The 16,145-nt window shown below is 39.0% G+C and overlaps 1 protein-coding gene across 2 annotated transcripts in view; it reads right to left on the bottom strand.

Moving 5' to 3' along the window:
- iqgap2 (IQ motif containing GTPase activating protein 2) overlaps positions 1 to 16,145 on the bottom strand; it is a 34,493-nt gene that overhangs the window by 17,689 nt on the left and 659 nt on the right. For both annotated transcript variants that reach the window (XM_069709554.1, XM_069709553.1), the window contains exons 2-9: positions 13,973 to 14,072; positions 8,220 to 8,376; positions 7,735 to 7,812; positions 5,799 to 5,875; positions 3,608 to 3,675; positions 2,608 to 2,721; positions 2,295 to 2,473; positions 90 to 177 (exon numbers count right to left, since the gene is read on the bottom strand). In XM_069709554.1, the coding sequence (XP_069565655.1) occupies positions 90 to 177; positions 2,295 to 2,473; positions 2,608 to 2,721; positions 3,608 to 3,675; positions 5,799 to 5,875; positions 7,735 to 7,812; positions 8,220 to 8,376; positions 13,973 to 14,072 (861 nt within the window). The remainder of the gene's footprint in view (positions 1 to 89; positions 178 to 2,294; positions 2,474 to 2,607; positions 2,722 to 3,607; positions 3,676 to 5,798; positions 5,876 to 7,734; positions 7,813 to 8,219; positions 8,377 to 13,972; positions 14,073 to 16,145) is intronic.

Consider the following 16,145-nt stretch of genomic DNA (forward strand, 5'->3'; position numbering starts at 1 on the left):
TCAGATGTCCTGTGTTCACATCCACCAACACTACAAAGATGTATTCAAGGTACAAGACAGTGTTTTGGTGAAAACTGCCAAGTCCTTACTGTTGACAAAGTCAATGCAGCTCTGGATTTCCTGTTGAGTCAGCAGCTCCTCATAAACATCTCTTTCTTCAGTAGCAACTGAGGACCGCTAAAGAAGGAGACAAAGACAAATAAATATAGTTGTTTGATATTTTTTCATTACAGCATAAATTACTTGTAGGTGGTCATGTTAATTTCTTCCTATCTATAACATTGGGGTGAAAAGGGACAGTTCTTGTTTGTACAGTATTTGTACAGCGAATGGGAGGCGAGATGCCGGACAGTGTGGAGGGCTTGTGTTTGGTAAATACAGCTGACGCTGCAGTCACTGGAATGTGCTGGCATGGCCTGTGGAGTGAGTCAGAGCAGGCCACCCCCTTTCAGACCTCAGTGCAGAGTCCTCACAGTTATTATAAATGTCAGTACCCGACAGTGCAGTCATAAATGACCTGCCCAAGTCAAGTTTACATTGTTGGCAAATGAATTTAGTTGAAAATTACCCAATCAGTCTCAAATGTTGTACAACCCTGTTTCCGAAAAAGATGGGACGTTGTGTAAAAGGTAAATAAAAACAAAACGCAATGATTTTCAAATCACATAAACCCATATTTAATTGCAATTAGAGCAAAGACAACTAATCAAATGTTGAAATGTTATTGTTTTATGAAAAAAATATGTGCTCTTTTTGAATTTGATTGCACCAACACATCTGGAAAAAGTTGGGAGAGGGGCAACAAAAGACTGAAAAGTTGCGTAAAGATGAAAAAAAAAAAAAAACACCGGATTGAACATCTCACAATTAATTAGGTTAATTGGCAACAGATCAGTACAATTTTTAAGTATAAAAAGAGCATTTCAGAGAGGCCGAGTCTCTCAGCAGTGAAGATGATGAGAGGTTCATCACTGACTGTGGAAAAATAGTGCAAAAAAATTAAGAATAATGTTCCTCAACGGAAAATTGCAAAGAATCTGTGGATTTCGTAATCTGCGGTTCATAAAATCATTAAAAGATTCAGAGAATCCGGAGAAATCTCTGTACACATGGGACAAGGCTGAAAATCATTATTGGATGGTCATGATCTTCAGGCCCTCAGGCAGCACTGCATTAAAAACAGACATGATGTTGCAGTGGAAATCATTGTCTGGAGTAAGAAAAACTTCTGAAAATCGTTGTCCGCGAACACAGTTCATCGTTGCAGCCACAAATGCAGGTTTAAACTCTACCTTGCACTGAAGAAACCACGTATAAACATGATTCAGAAGCAGCGCCACCTTCTCTGGGCCAAACTGCATTCTGCACGTGTTATGACAACATGGCTCTCTGGTAGAAGAGTCCAGGTACTAAACTGGTCTGCCGGCAGTCCAGACCAGTCTCCAATTTATAATATTTGGTGGATTATTATAATAAAAAATATAACAAAGGAGAACCTGAACTGTTGAGCAGCCGAGATTATATTTTAGGCAATAGTAGGACAACATTTGACTTCCAAAACTCCAGAAACTGATCTTCTCAGTTCCGCAACGTTTAGAGTGTTGTAAAAAAGAAGTGACGCAAAACAGTGGTAAACATGCCCCTGTACCAACTTTTTTGAGACCTGTTGTTGGTATCAAATTCAAAATAAGTATATATATTCTTCATAAAACAAAACAAAAATTCTAAGTTTTAACATTTGATATGTTGTCTTTAGTCTATCTGCAATAAAATATTGGTTTATGTGATTTACAAATTATTGCTTTTTGTTTACAAATAACAAATAATCACGTTTCCACCCATTTGTTCTGTAACCTAATACTGCATATTTGTCAGATTACTGATAGTAAAGTAGGCTAAAGGGGCCAAAGCAACAAGTGTGTCTTGATATGCGTGACTGAAATATTTAGAACAATATTACTTCAAGTAGTAAACTGTTAAGTTTAAAAGAAAAATAGTGTCATGTCCTCAGTTTACTGTCAAGATCGATGATCTGGTTTTAAACAACAGTGGAAATATTGCAGACATCAGTAACAACACAGATGAAATGATAACAATCCTACTCTCAGTGCGTCCCATGACGTCAACGTTCAGCAGTTTTACTGCAGTTCAGCTGAACCTATGCTTCTTTTTTGACACAGCAATCAGATGTACTGAAGCTCGCAGCTGCAGTTTAAAACCTTACAACTTCTTGTTCAGCTGCTAACAAAGCAACAGCCCCAAGGGGTCCCTGAAGAGTTTGTTCGGCTTCTTACCCTCCCCGACGACTGGTCCTGCTTACGAGCCTTGGCATGGCTCAGTGTGTCCTGGTAGTCTTGGGCCAGAGCTCCATGTATGTTCCTCAACATCGCGTTAGGATTGTTCAGGGCTCCCATCGTCACAGATGCCTGACCCCTGTCAACGGCTTCATTGATGGCAATCACAGCAGCGTGCACTAAAATAGGATTGTGTGCAAACATTAGGAAACAACACAAAACCACTTGACTGCATCCGATACTAACTCTCCATCTTGAAAGTTTGTGTCAAAAACATCAGCAGAAATCAAGTTAGAAAGGTCACAGGACTCACAGGCAGCTTCATCCACTGAGAGCTCATTGGCCAGGATACCTCCAATTTTACTGAAAGCAGGCATCTGAATGCCATACTTGTCGAGTTCACTCCTCATGTTGCTGATCTCTTCCTCTGGAGGATCGATATTATGCAGTACATTAATAACAGGGAAAAGTGGTGATATAGAGTACAGCACAGTAAAATATAGTACAGAAAATACTATTTATTTTACAGCTTTTCTTTGTGGTTTTGTTACAATCAAATAAAAATCATGATTCTCAAAACACGTGTAAAATCTGTTGTTAATTTTTTTAGACATAGGAAAGAAAGAGCCTCCAAGTTGCTGAGAACAATATGCAGATGCATGTAGGAAACCGTGCGTATGACAAATAACTGATGAAATGGTGTGAAATATTTTTCATGCATTAACTTTTTCTGTACTTCATTTCAAATTTCGCACATTGTTTTTCTTTACTGTTAAATATACATTATGCCTGGACGGGCTGGGAGTATTCTTTTTTTTTTTTAGGATTGATGGTGAGTACACTGTTGAGTCTTGACTGGAATTAAATATTTTGAGTGATTGATGGACTTTTTCCAAACAGTTTGTTTACGTAGTAGTTTAGTTAATGCTTTTGCTTCTCTGTCTAAAATTATGTGGTGGTTGCCAGCAGTTTGGAGAAACATACACGTTTCATAAATATGTGCTCAAGCTCTTAAGAAGAAACATAAGATACTGTAAATTTAAAAAAAAAGTAGGAACACATTTTTAACAAAGTTTTAATTAAAGTCAATTCAAACGGGGACAAAATCAAAACCTTTTCTAGAATAATGGAAACACTGTTGAAAGCCTCGAGCCTTACTCAGAAAAACGTAATTAGTATTTAAAAATGCCCAGAGGATCCTTCACTTTGATATCATTTAATAATAACTTCACTGTTTCTTCTGTTGTTTAAATTTGATATGCCTTTTGTGTCACACTTTGGTTTCAAGAAAAGCTGATTTACATGGTTGTTACCTGTAAAGGCCACTTTCCCCAGTAGGTCCTGGATCTGTGGTGCAATTCCCAGTTTGTACAAGTATAAACTGAAATAAACCACACAAGGCGTTAAGATTTATACACACAAAAAAGAAGGAAGTAGTGAGAAGTATGAAACCTACAGCAGATCAACAGTCTGATATCATGAGAATGAAACTCCACACATTTATTCTTCCTCTCAAGATTGTGGTCGCTTCTGATTCCTACCCCCTTCGTGGTGTCAGACTTTCACCACAGGGGGGTAGTATTGGCTCAGATTACAACCTGACAGCAGCCGGTTGTCTCAGTCCACCACCTTGCAATGAATTCAACAAGCAGGTGGCTGGAAACTTCATAAAACTTTCATCCTCCCACAGGTACCCGATAAGTGGTAATGAATTATAGATATATAAGGCCGGTCTGACAGCAGCAAAGTTCTGACCAGAGGAGTTGTAGTAGGTGCTGGTTGTTCTGCCCTTTGGTCACAGCGTGTGTAAACACAAGATGCACTCTGTCCTTGGGACACAGGGGCTTCAAACAACCATTTAAAATCTGCTTATACAAAGGCTAATGTTTTAACATGCAGGCAGCTGATTCAGTCTGCGATACAAACACAGCTGACTGAGGCTAATGAAGGAGGCTGAGTACAAGCCGGAGGTTATAGACTATCAACTGACATGCTTGGAGCAACTGTCTCTCTCCAGATTGTGGATTACCCCACCTACTTATTTTCAGTGTGTCATCTTTACTTTTGGACAACAAGTTAAACCTCACATCTTGAAGAGTAGTTTCAAAGTGTACTTTTAAGCTACAATCTTTCCCAGTTACAGCGCATTTCTTTACACCTTTCAACCACCTCGAATGTGCAGAAGCATCTACTGCTTTGCCTCCATGTGTTTGTACCCAGTGAAGCGAAATATTCACTGGGACCTTGTGGGACTTGAGCTGGAATCGCAGGAAGGAAGAGCACGTGTGTGCACAAGGAGGGAAGGAAAGCAATTCTCTAAGGACCTGCCCAAAACACTACAACAGAGAAAACAATCCAGACGGCTCACATAACCACTCCCTAAGTCTAACTTTGGCTTACGAGACTAGTGAGACAGATAACATTCACCCTCCAGTTCATTCAAAGTCATCTCAATGGAGTAAGCAAGAGCCAAAAGTAATGCTCGAGTCACCCATGTGACAGTAAGACCAGCATGTTTTATTGAAAATGTTGTCACAAACTTGAAACTGCAAGGTTTTTTTCTTCATGCTAAAACTGTTGGTAACAAATTGAGCTCTGTAACAACAAGATTAATTCAACTGAAGTTTGCAGAAGCAGTGTGCTTAGAGTGGTCATAATCATCAAGTTTGTTTTCAAACAAACTTCAGCATGACTGTTTGAAAAACTGTTAATTTAGTTCATAATCAGCCCATAAATAAAGTTTTTTTTCAAAATGGGCAGTTCAAGTCCTTACAGTATGTCAACTTGCAGAATATTGCTTGTAACTAAATGCACAAAACATAAAAACTCTATGTTTGACAAGAAGTACTCACTCACTCTATATAGAAAATGTTTTCCAGTTTCTGTTTCATATCATTTACCAAGTACTATTTCTGCTTTTGTCATACAAATTAGAGGCTTACCTACACACACACACACACACACACACACACACACACACACACACACACACACACACACACACACACACACACACACACACACACACACACACACAGTGTAAGCAGTTTTATACATCTGTCATTGCACAAAGGAGCTGGCCTCAAATTCTGTGTGGATGACAAAATAATCACTACATGTCCAAGTCAAACCTATGTGTTTGTCATTGTCTGCCATCACCATTGGGTGAAAGGAATCTGAATTAGATGGTGAGCAAACGTCAGTAACAACATTCCTGCTGAATCTGATCTGCCCAAAATGACTCAGTTTTATTCTTACTACGAGACACCAGCACTTGGCCTTCAGGTCATCTAACAAAACCAATTTATTCCACTGGTTTATATTTCTATCCTGAAAGTAAAATCACATTCAGTGTTCAGGTGTGGCACCTTCAGGAAAAACTCACAGGGTGCCCCGCCACTGCACGAACAGAAGATAATAGAAATGAACGAGCAATTTTGCTGTCAGAAGTGAAAAATAGTAAAGTGAAAATTCACAGTGTTTTTGGGATCCTGTCAGTCTTACCTCAATGCGTGTATGCAGTAAACCACCTTGGGCATGTTTTTGCGATCGTACACATCTGTTGTTTCAGGATAGAATATCTGAAAGCAGAAATCACAGCAAGTATTACTCTTCTTTTATCAGCATCTTGACACTCATTTTTTCTGCTGTAACTTAAGAGCACCACACTATTCATAACAGCAGGGTTTTTGGACATTTTAACCTGTAGATGTTTGGTTGTGAGTGTGGAACATACTAATAGAAACACCTGTACAATAAAATAAAATTCTGGCAACAACAGTGAAATAAATATTACCTTTCTCAACCTAATAATTTCCAACACCAATCTTTAACATAATCTCTAAAACACTCAGTGTTCATAAAAAGTATTTTTTACTGGAGGGCTATTTTAGTGACGTCATTATATTTTACTGTTGCGCTGCTGCTCGTTTATGACTGCTCACAGTATTTGGTTTTCCAAGTTGTTGTTTTTTGCTCCCAACAGGCATTTTACAGATATTTCCCTAACGTTTACAACTTTGAATAACCTTTACTAATAAATATATCACATGTCATTTGGTCCAATCTTACGTATCTCTAAAATTATGTCAATCATGTGACACCTAAATGAGGCACTTAACATCACAGCTTTGTAGAAAAACATGGCGTTGTGGGATAGAAAAAGCTACAGGTAAGGTTACATTATCAGAATGAACAAAAAAGGCTATGCATAAAAATCTGCCAATTAAATTCCTACAGAGAGTGATCCCAAAGAGGGTATCAACTTTAGCTCATGTTCATTTCCAGGATACGCCTCAGTGAAGTCCTTTGTGTCATCTCATAAATGATGTAATGAGGTTAATACTGCTCTGTCAGAACTGACACACCCTCATTACAGTTTCATATATGAAATGTGTGTATGCGCTATAATGTCGCTACAAATTGTACCTTTTACTATGAATATGTATAAACTTTAAGCCGATGTAAACATTAAAGAGCCAGGGTCTCCCAGGTCCATGTGTTATAGTACAGTGCATCACTTAAATAGGATCTCCCTGGCTGGATTGTTTTTCTTTTGCATCACACGCACACATATATAAATTTCCAGCCCAAATGGGATGTTGAGACGTCGTGAAACAACTTACTATATAAAGCTTTACAGTGCAAGGAAAAAAGAAAAAAAACATATCCCAAATAAATCTGAGCAAAGAAACAACTCAATAAATCTCAACTTCTAATAAGTCTTTCTTCATAAAAACAAGTTTGCTGGAATCATGTAGTTTGGAACCTGATATTACATGAATGTCTGTTAATGAGTAAACTATCACATTAATTAGAAATCATGGCCCTCTTTCATCAGCACTGTCCTTGGACTTCAGATTGTTCCCGTTTGTCCACAGATTCTTTGCAATTTTACATTGAGAAACATTATTCTTAGATTGTTGCACTATTTTCCCACACAGTCTTTCTTCAGTGATGAACCTCTCAGCATCTTCACTGCTGAGAGACTCGGCCTCTGTGAAATGCTCTTTTTATACAAAAAAATGTTACTGATCTGTTGCCAACTAACCTTATTAGTTGTGAGATGTTCAGTCAGGTGTTTTTTTAATCTTTACTCAACTTTTCCAGTCATTAGTTGCCCCTGTCCCAACTTTTTTGAGACGTGTTGCTGCCATCAAATTCAAAATAAGCCCATTTTACATAAAACAATACAACTTTTCGATTTCAACATTTGATGTTATCTTTGGTCCATTTGAAATTAAATATGGGTTCATAAGATTTGCAAATTATTGCATCTTGTTTTTATTTACATTTAACACAGTGTCCGCGTGGGGTTGTACGAAAAAGCTGAGTATCTGAAGCTGTGATGCTTGTGAAAACTGAACTAAAATGGGTCTGTATAATGTCTATGTTCATCGGCATGCTTGTTAAACAGGGAGCAGGTGTCCGTGGCCCTTACCTTGGGGAGGCCCACTGACTCCATGGCTCTGAGCCACTGCACCGTGTTGTCAGTGTGTCTGAAGTGCAGCCCTTTGCTCTGAAGATGAACGTAGGAGCAGAGACAGAAATGTAGCCACATATTCATGAGGAATCACAAAGACGCAATGTTCACAAATAGTGCAGCATTATAGATCTTAAATCACATGCAACAGGTGAGCTGGTCTGACAGATAAAAACCTCGTGGACTAGTTTGAAAAGGACTGTTTAAAGAGAAACAATATCATGCTTTAAGTCAAACTAAACATCTTACTCAGACATCGTAGTTTACTGTAGCAGCCGCATGTTACATTGATCCCCGAACACTCGCCTGCCATGTTTTTCAGGAAGTGCCTGAAAGATCTGTGAACAGTCTTCCCTGTCTGCTATGATGCAATCTGGAAAATCCACATATAGTACAACTATGACCTTACCTATGGAAGGTCAGTGGAAGAAGAGAAGATTTACCTTATATCGGGCCTGATCTCTGTCATAGATCCTTTTCTCAGACACCATTTTCGGGGCAAAAAAATTGGCAAGTTTGCCAAGGTATACACCATTCCTGAGTCCCTCCTCAAGTTCTGTGGTAGGGGGCAAGTCCTCCTCTAAGCAGGCCTCCATCCATCTAAAAAAATACACAAATATCAGATGAAGCAGAGGATGTTTATGAGCATATCTATCCTATGTTATTGATCGACCAAACAACATAACGAGAAACCCACTTTTGAGGGATTTATTACAAATTCTAAGCAACTACGTTAGTGGAATAAAACAGAGAAGTGGATAACATTATCTCAAACTGTTGTTTAACCAGCAGAGATTCATCTAAGGATGAGAACAGCCTTAGGAATATGCAATAGGAGCTGAACTCATTTAAGTCATACAACATTCAATTGGTGCTCAGTTTATTAACCTCTCGACAACATTGTTATGGTTCCCAGCCTGTCTACCCTGCAATCTGATATCTACAAGGTGCAAGGCAGAGATATTCGGTGGCTGAATGCCTGCATGTTGTCAACATGTCAATATTGGTTTTTCCTACACCTGCTGCCCTTTCTGATCAGAGCAAAAATTAAAGACAGTGAAACAAGAACATATAAATATACTATATATCATAATGAAATCCATAGAAACTATATGATCAGTGTAATGATAAATGTAATAATTAAGATACATTTGTGTGATGGTCAACAAAATAACTATTAAACAAAAGTTTGGGTTAACATAACATTGTGTTAAACAGAAGGTTTTTGTCTGTAGGTGCGAGGGAACCGAGCGTTGCTGCAGCGTGTTGCACCCACACTGAGCCCAGCATGCTTTAGGAAGGGGGCTGCGGACACATTGGCACTCTGTGCTTTGAGCTTACTTGTCAAATAGGCAATGAGAGGTGATCAATCGGTGATCAAGTTAGCTAATGTGTAATCATAAAACCCAAAAAGTCTTTTATCATTTCAGCTTGACCACAGTGGTATTTGCAAAAGATAAAAACTAGAAAGTGAGGAGAGAATATTCACTTTATGTTAAATTATGTTGACCTCTTTTTAAACTGACGTAATTTCCCTTTCAAAAGGTTTAACAGTGACTTCAGGGCCGAAGTCTCTGCCAGACTATTCCCAGAGAAATTTGGAAAAACCCATGCCAAAGAACCAGTGAATGATTTGTGAGCACAGTGAATGATCATGGTCTAAAAGTCTGTTACACATTATCTTACAGCCTACAAGTGACACCATATTTACTGCTACAGATACACCTCTCCCCTGCTTGTTAGAAACTAAAAACAGAATTTATGTACAAGTTGTTCCCTTGTAGCTCAACAACCTACAACTGAATTTATCATTTGCCAAAAAGACAGTATGCCTTTCAGTCATCTAACTTGCTTATGTTTCATTTATAGGTTTCATTCCAGCAACGCCTGCCTCCTGTCAGCCTTAGCGATAGCAAGAGAGCACTCCCTCCCACATGAAGCAAAAGACACCTTGTTTAGGTTAATTAAGGCCGTGTGGGTGCACAAACTACCCAATCTGGCAAAATATGCGTCAGCACATTAAGGACATCCATAACACACTATACACTCTCAACACAAACCCACTGGAGTGTGTAGGTTATGCACCTTGAGGCAATAAAGCATTCACATAATCAATGATATCAAGCAATGCTGTGAATTATGCAAGAAGAGTGTTTAAAAAAAAAAAAATGGAGAGCAAAGACAGCCGCTGTTTTTGCTCAGTAGAAGTATTTAAGAGTTTTAATATTAGCATGTAAAGTAAGTGACCTCTTCCAGGAGAATATTTTGTAATATACCATTTCTCCCTACACAAGTAATGGTCAGCGATCAATATCAGTGAGAGTGATTTTCTCAGCCCATATCTGTATGATTATTGTCACCAGGCACATCCTTCTTTCTTAATACCGGTGATCTTCACTGATGGTATGCAGGAATTGTTTTGGCTTGGTATCAAACATATGATTGTTGAATCAATACAAGTTAACCTTTGGCAACCGCACAACATTGACTGTCAATAAAAGCCAACTGGTGCTAACAGACTATGAAACTTACACAGCCAAACCAACACAGCAAAGCTTTGTGCCCGAGGTCAGCTCAGGCAAAGCAGTGATGTAGATCAGGACCCAAACAAATTACTGAATCTTTATATCTTTAATAGAAGATGCATATTAATGGAGACCAGCGGAGATGATAGTCAAGTTTACAAAGAACAAACACATTTGTTTGGTGCATGAAAACATAGTCAGACAACATCCTGCATGGATTCCATAGTTCTCCAGTGAAACTTTACTTCCTGTACTTAAAACAATGAAGGGAGAACTAGTCTCCTGAAGCAGGACAGGCGAGTACTCCTGTTTACAAACCTCCAAAGAAGGCCTTCCTGTCATTGTCCAAACTGTTACCAACTGTGCTGAACAAAATACAGCTTTCTGGACTCCAGAGCATAAGTTTATCCCTCCTCAACACATTATTAGTAAACTAACCTCCTTTGCTTTCAGCTATACTAGTCTGTGTACACAGAGTGTCTTTTGGAAGCTTGCGTCACATCCTTTAGTCATGCTGGTCATGAGATGGTATTTTTGCATAAACTCTTGTTTGTAATCTGTGTGTGTGTGTGTGTGTGTGTGTGTGTGTGTGTGTGTGTGTGTGTGTGTGTGTGTGTGTGTGTGTGTGTGTGTGTGTGTGTGTGTGTGTGTGTGTGTGTGTGTGTGTGTGTGTGTGTGTGTGAGAGAGAGAGAGAGAGATTCAGAGGAGGGTGTGTCTATCAACTGTCAACTGCTGTCAGTTGATAGAAGTTGAAGATCTAGGGGATTGAACAATAAGATATCTACTGTAAAACTGGAATTGCACAGATTATTACGAGAGAGTGAGGACCACATACCTTCACGGAGGCCAATAGTCCAATCTTTGATATGCAAATCTGAAACTTCATCCACTATACTGTACTATATATATGTCTGGAGATAGTTCCCAAATTATTAGAATGATATCAACATGCTCATTCCTAGCTGAAGTCTCACATGTCCACTGTTGTACCAGTTCTGGTTCTCCTCTATGAAACCCTTGTCCCCAAGTGCTCCATAACAACTGCTTGCTGTATTATGTTTGAGAAAGTGCATGTGAATCTAAGAGGATTACTGGTGCCTGTGCATGTGGATTGTGATACAGAGTTGTCGCATTTCTAAAGTTGTTTGTTTTGTCACTATTGAACTTTACTACTATATACTGGACATTAAGATGTATGCCGATCTTGCAATGTTACTGAAAGTGAAAAAAAATGATTCGTGGATCGGACCTGTGATTTAGATTCACTCCAAAATGTAATGGGTTCTTTCTTGGTACACGCTACAATTTCCCTCTAGGTTTATGAAAATCAGGTGGGCAGTTTTTCCGTAATCAAGCTAAAGAGATAAACAAACCACACTGAAAACATATCCTCCTTGGTGAACTTAATAATTACTGATTTGAACAAATTAAACATGCAAGTTCATCATATAATAGCAGCAAATCAGGTCAGCAAAATAATTTTTCTGCATGCACAATTACATTGTCATCAAGCACTAGAAGAAAAGAGAGTGTATTTATTTTTTAAAGATGCTTCTATCTAGACCACAAGTTTACAGTGAGGACATTTTATTTTTAACCTGCTGGCTGTTTTTGGTTTTGTTTTGTTGTGTTAGTGCCACTTCACTGCAAAGTATTGAATGAGTGTTCCATTTTTTACAGATGGCATAGATGGCGGTCAATGAAACAAGGGATCCAAAGGTAAACTGGACTGGGAACTAAAACTAAAACGTGTGTCCAATTAGACATGTCACATGTAGGAAAGATGCGTTTAAATATAATAATGATGAATTGTAGCTTCTTCGGTTTCTGGGTCCTGATGTTGAGCATGCTGGGTCACCGTCATGACATACTGGGACCTTTGAATGGAACAGGGCCATCATTATTGTTATTGGTAACACCTGTGTTTTTCCTACTATTATAAATCAAAGCATCTACAGCCAATGAGCCCGGCGTTGCCAAACACAGCCACTGATATTTAAACACGTTCCCTGCTGAAAACTGCATGCATTTTATTTATGAGCTAAACAACGAAAGACAATCCTCATACCATCTAGAATACAAAAAAAAAAATCTCACTTTCTATTTAAACTTCATCGTTTAATTAATAATATTGTTAGGCCAACAATTACAAAAGCAAAAAAACTATTTTAATGAGGTCATTTTGATACAGAACATTTAATTTATGTTGCAGTTGGTCTGCTGGTTAATTCAATATTTTGTTTTCCACATGAAAGGCTAGAAACTATTTAAATACATTCATATTCTGGAGTTATGGGTTGAATTAGCAATTTCCTTTTTTTTTACCAAAGTTAAAAAAGTGCATAATGAAACCGTGTCCTTAAAGATCATAACCGAGGTGTACTTGTTTCTGCCGAGTCCTGACTCCAGAGACCAGAACGTAATCCCATGCTCTCCGTGGTTTACAACTTTATTAGAGACCTGTCTTAATCCTAATCTAATTTGACACGTTTCACCGAATAGAGGTTCCACTGAGAGGAGTGACAGAATATCTGTAGCTTTGGGATGAAATAACAGACAGCGAGAGAGTGAAAGTGAGAGAATGAAACGTGGTCATTTTGAGGTTTACCGTTGTGTGTAACTAAAGAATAATTTCTCTGAACAGTCTGTGCAGTTCACATAGCCTTCCACTGGCATCAAAATCACAGGTGTCATAATCAAGGCGTGGCCTGATTATTATGGATACCTGAATCTGTGCTCAGTTTAGCCTACCTGCCCTTGTAAAACCTAACTATCCTGTGACATAAGCAGATAATGTAGGCTAGGTCACAGTCTTTACTGAGTCAAAGTGCAAGTCCAGTTGTCAAACAATAATCTGGGAGAAATGCTAGTATAAAGGAGACTGCACACATCCATACAAAGAGTGTTCAAAGCAGCAGCCTGGTTGTTGAATCACCAAAAGGCTACAGCGCACTGCAGTGGATTGAAGCATTAACCTCGGGAAATGATCTGTGCAATTGGATAAGGCTGTCACAAAACCAGATAAAAGAGGTGTGATCACACTTCCTGTTGAGATGAACGCCCTCGTGGAGAAGACAGGAAGTGGTTTAGTTTTAGTTTTGCTCTGGCTATTCGCCGAAACTCTTCATTACATGTATGCTGTCTAACCTAAAAAAGTCTCGTGTCAATCAGAGATTTTTTTTTTTTTTTTTTTGAATGCTTATCTCAGCTATCAAAGACTCTGTGGTGGATAGATCCACTCTTTCCACCATGTCAGCACCTCCCTCCGACTTAATTGCACACGCTCTCATGAATGCTCACAGCTTCGTGTCATCATCTCGTGTGCATGCTGATTCTGCCTTATTCTGTGATTACAGCTTCACACTACAACAAACACTGTTTAAACAGATGCTGCTTTGTTCCCTTGTGTATCATATAGCCTTTAGTTTCTCGCCATCACTTTATTCTCAACCACTCCCTGCAACAATATTCATTAAACACACAAAACTGTTCCACATAACAAATTAAACAAACCTAACGATTGCCGCAAGAACACACCCAACATAATGCCTACAGTCTACGAGTGGTGACAGAGCGACCAATGTAAAGAAAAGTGGTTGTACTTTATCAGCCTGTTCCATTAAGCTCCTCTTTACTTCAAGGTTTTATCCTTCTTTCCATCCCATCTTACCGTTTGGCCTCCTCCAGGTGACAGAGGTACTCGTAGGCAATATTCTGTCGCCTCCTCTCATCCATCTCCTCCGCCGACAGCCTCTCATCATCCTGAATGGCTGGAAAAAGCAGACAAATTCAAAAGCATGTCACTGTTTTTCATTTTTAAACATACTCCGTCGGGGTTGTGCTTTCTTATTCGTCTTAATCCCACATTATTAAAGTTAAGGAAGAGCTGCTTAATCAAGTACAACAGGAGAAAGTCTATAAAAGTTAATCGTGAAATGTGCTTTTAGGATGCTTACATTTCTGTAGCCCGATTCCATTATAGAGCACTTCATGCATGTTTCATATTCATACAGGATCTTAATTTATAGATGATACAACTTCTTTAGGCAATAGGTTATTTCAAATGTTACAATGCAACAACATTAATCTCTTAACACATGAAACGGAAGAGGATATTTTTACAACAATTTGCATTCAGTATCTGTAGGAGAGAGGAAATGGTCCCGTCAAAATGGCCTTAGTGGTGTGCCCAATCAACAAGTGACTTCTGCTGAGAGTTGACATTTACCTGCAGCTTAATGAGATCTCCTTCCCCCCCCTAATCCAAGCAAATCTCCTTATTTCTGGCTGAGTGAAGGGACAATCTCAAACTCAGGGTTACAGAGCTCTCTCCCACTGGATAACAGGCTGGTGGCTGAGGTTTCACATGGACTAGAACAGCTTTTAGTGTTTATCACTTCTTTATTAGAATGCAAAGTAAAACCCCCCAAAATTATAAACTTGATACACATAAGAATGAAAACACACAAGAGAGTCCATGTTTGTTTTCCTTCAGGGGACATGAATATTAATGTGTCTAGTGAGGCCAAATTAAATGAGTTAAACCTGTTGACTGATTAGCCTAAACAATGTAATCTAAATGTGCAGAGAGAGGGCAAAAAAAATGACTGGAGCTTCTGAGATTGCTGTCTGGCATTGCTTCCAGTCCATGAATGAAGCCAATTCCACCTTTTATAATGTTTCAGTTCATCAAAGCTGCTGTAATTTATTTTACAGCCTTTTAAGCCCGTGTCATTTTAGGCCTTTATTGTATTCATTTAATTTGCAACTGCAATATGGAGTCTAAAACAGTTTTTATCTGTGAGATGTAAAAGTAAACTATCTTAAATCAGGCCACCCTGAATCTTCTAAACCTCTAAAGTGCACTCTGTTAAATTCTGTCCATTCATCAGCCACCTGTAGATACATCCGTTTACTAAGCCTCACTAGAGGCTTGACATAAAATAACACTCACATTTGAGGCCAAACGCATACAGACACACACAATTGTCCCAGCACGGGTGAAATGTTTTATACCCTCATGAGCACAGTATCCGGCCGTCCAACCATAGATCAGTGGCCCAGCTGTGCAGATGACATGGCTGAAAATGTGTATGAACATGTGTCTCACAGGCACAGCAGCCCCAGAGCAGCCATTACACACTAGTGCCTCCACTGACTCACAAACACACACACTTCCTGTCTGCACTCTTGCACTGAATGTTATATTTAACGATCAGGACGGGTTTGTTGCCTTTGTGTTTGTGTGTGTGTGTGTGTGTGTGTGTGTGTGTGTCACAGGATCACCAGACCTGGGTTATAATCTCTCTGATAATGACGTGTGCTTTTGTTTAGCAGCAGCAGGGGTTATAAGCATTTGGGGGGGGCCGCGAGGGAACCACAAATCAAGACAGATTTTCCTTTTTACGTTTGTCCGTTTCACAAGCAAATCCACAAACTACAGTTAATATGACATTTACTGAAATTAATACCAGAGGATGACTTCACTTTGGTCCCATTACAGCACATGCAAGGTAAAAAAAATTTTTTTTTTTAAATGCATGCAGGGGTAACTTTGGTCTGTTCTACACAATGACAACAAATTAAAGTCAGCTCGCTGGTACCTTAAACTACAGTCTCTGCAACAAACTACTCTTTACCCCCCAGATGCTGGTCTGTGACCAGATATCTTACAGGAAAGCCTCACGGTTATAAATGACATTCTTCACGTTCTCGTGGAGTTGGTCAATAGGTGCAGAAATCCAAAGTTAATGGTTGACCTGTGAGAAAATACCTTTATGTGTGTAGACATGTGACATGCTGCCTGCCACCATAAAAAAAAAAAAAAAAAAAAATCGCATAAA

The sequence above is a fragment of the Brachyistius frenatus genome, unplaced genomic scaffold, assembly GCF_029030835.1.
Source record: "Brachyistius frenatus isolate BFR_SWC_R1_liver_20210118 unplaced genomic scaffold, ASM2903083v1 Contig_83, whole genome shotgun sequence".
NCBI classification, from domain to species: Eukaryota; Metazoa; Chordata; class Actinopteri; family Embiotocidae; genus Brachyistius; species Brachyistius frenatus.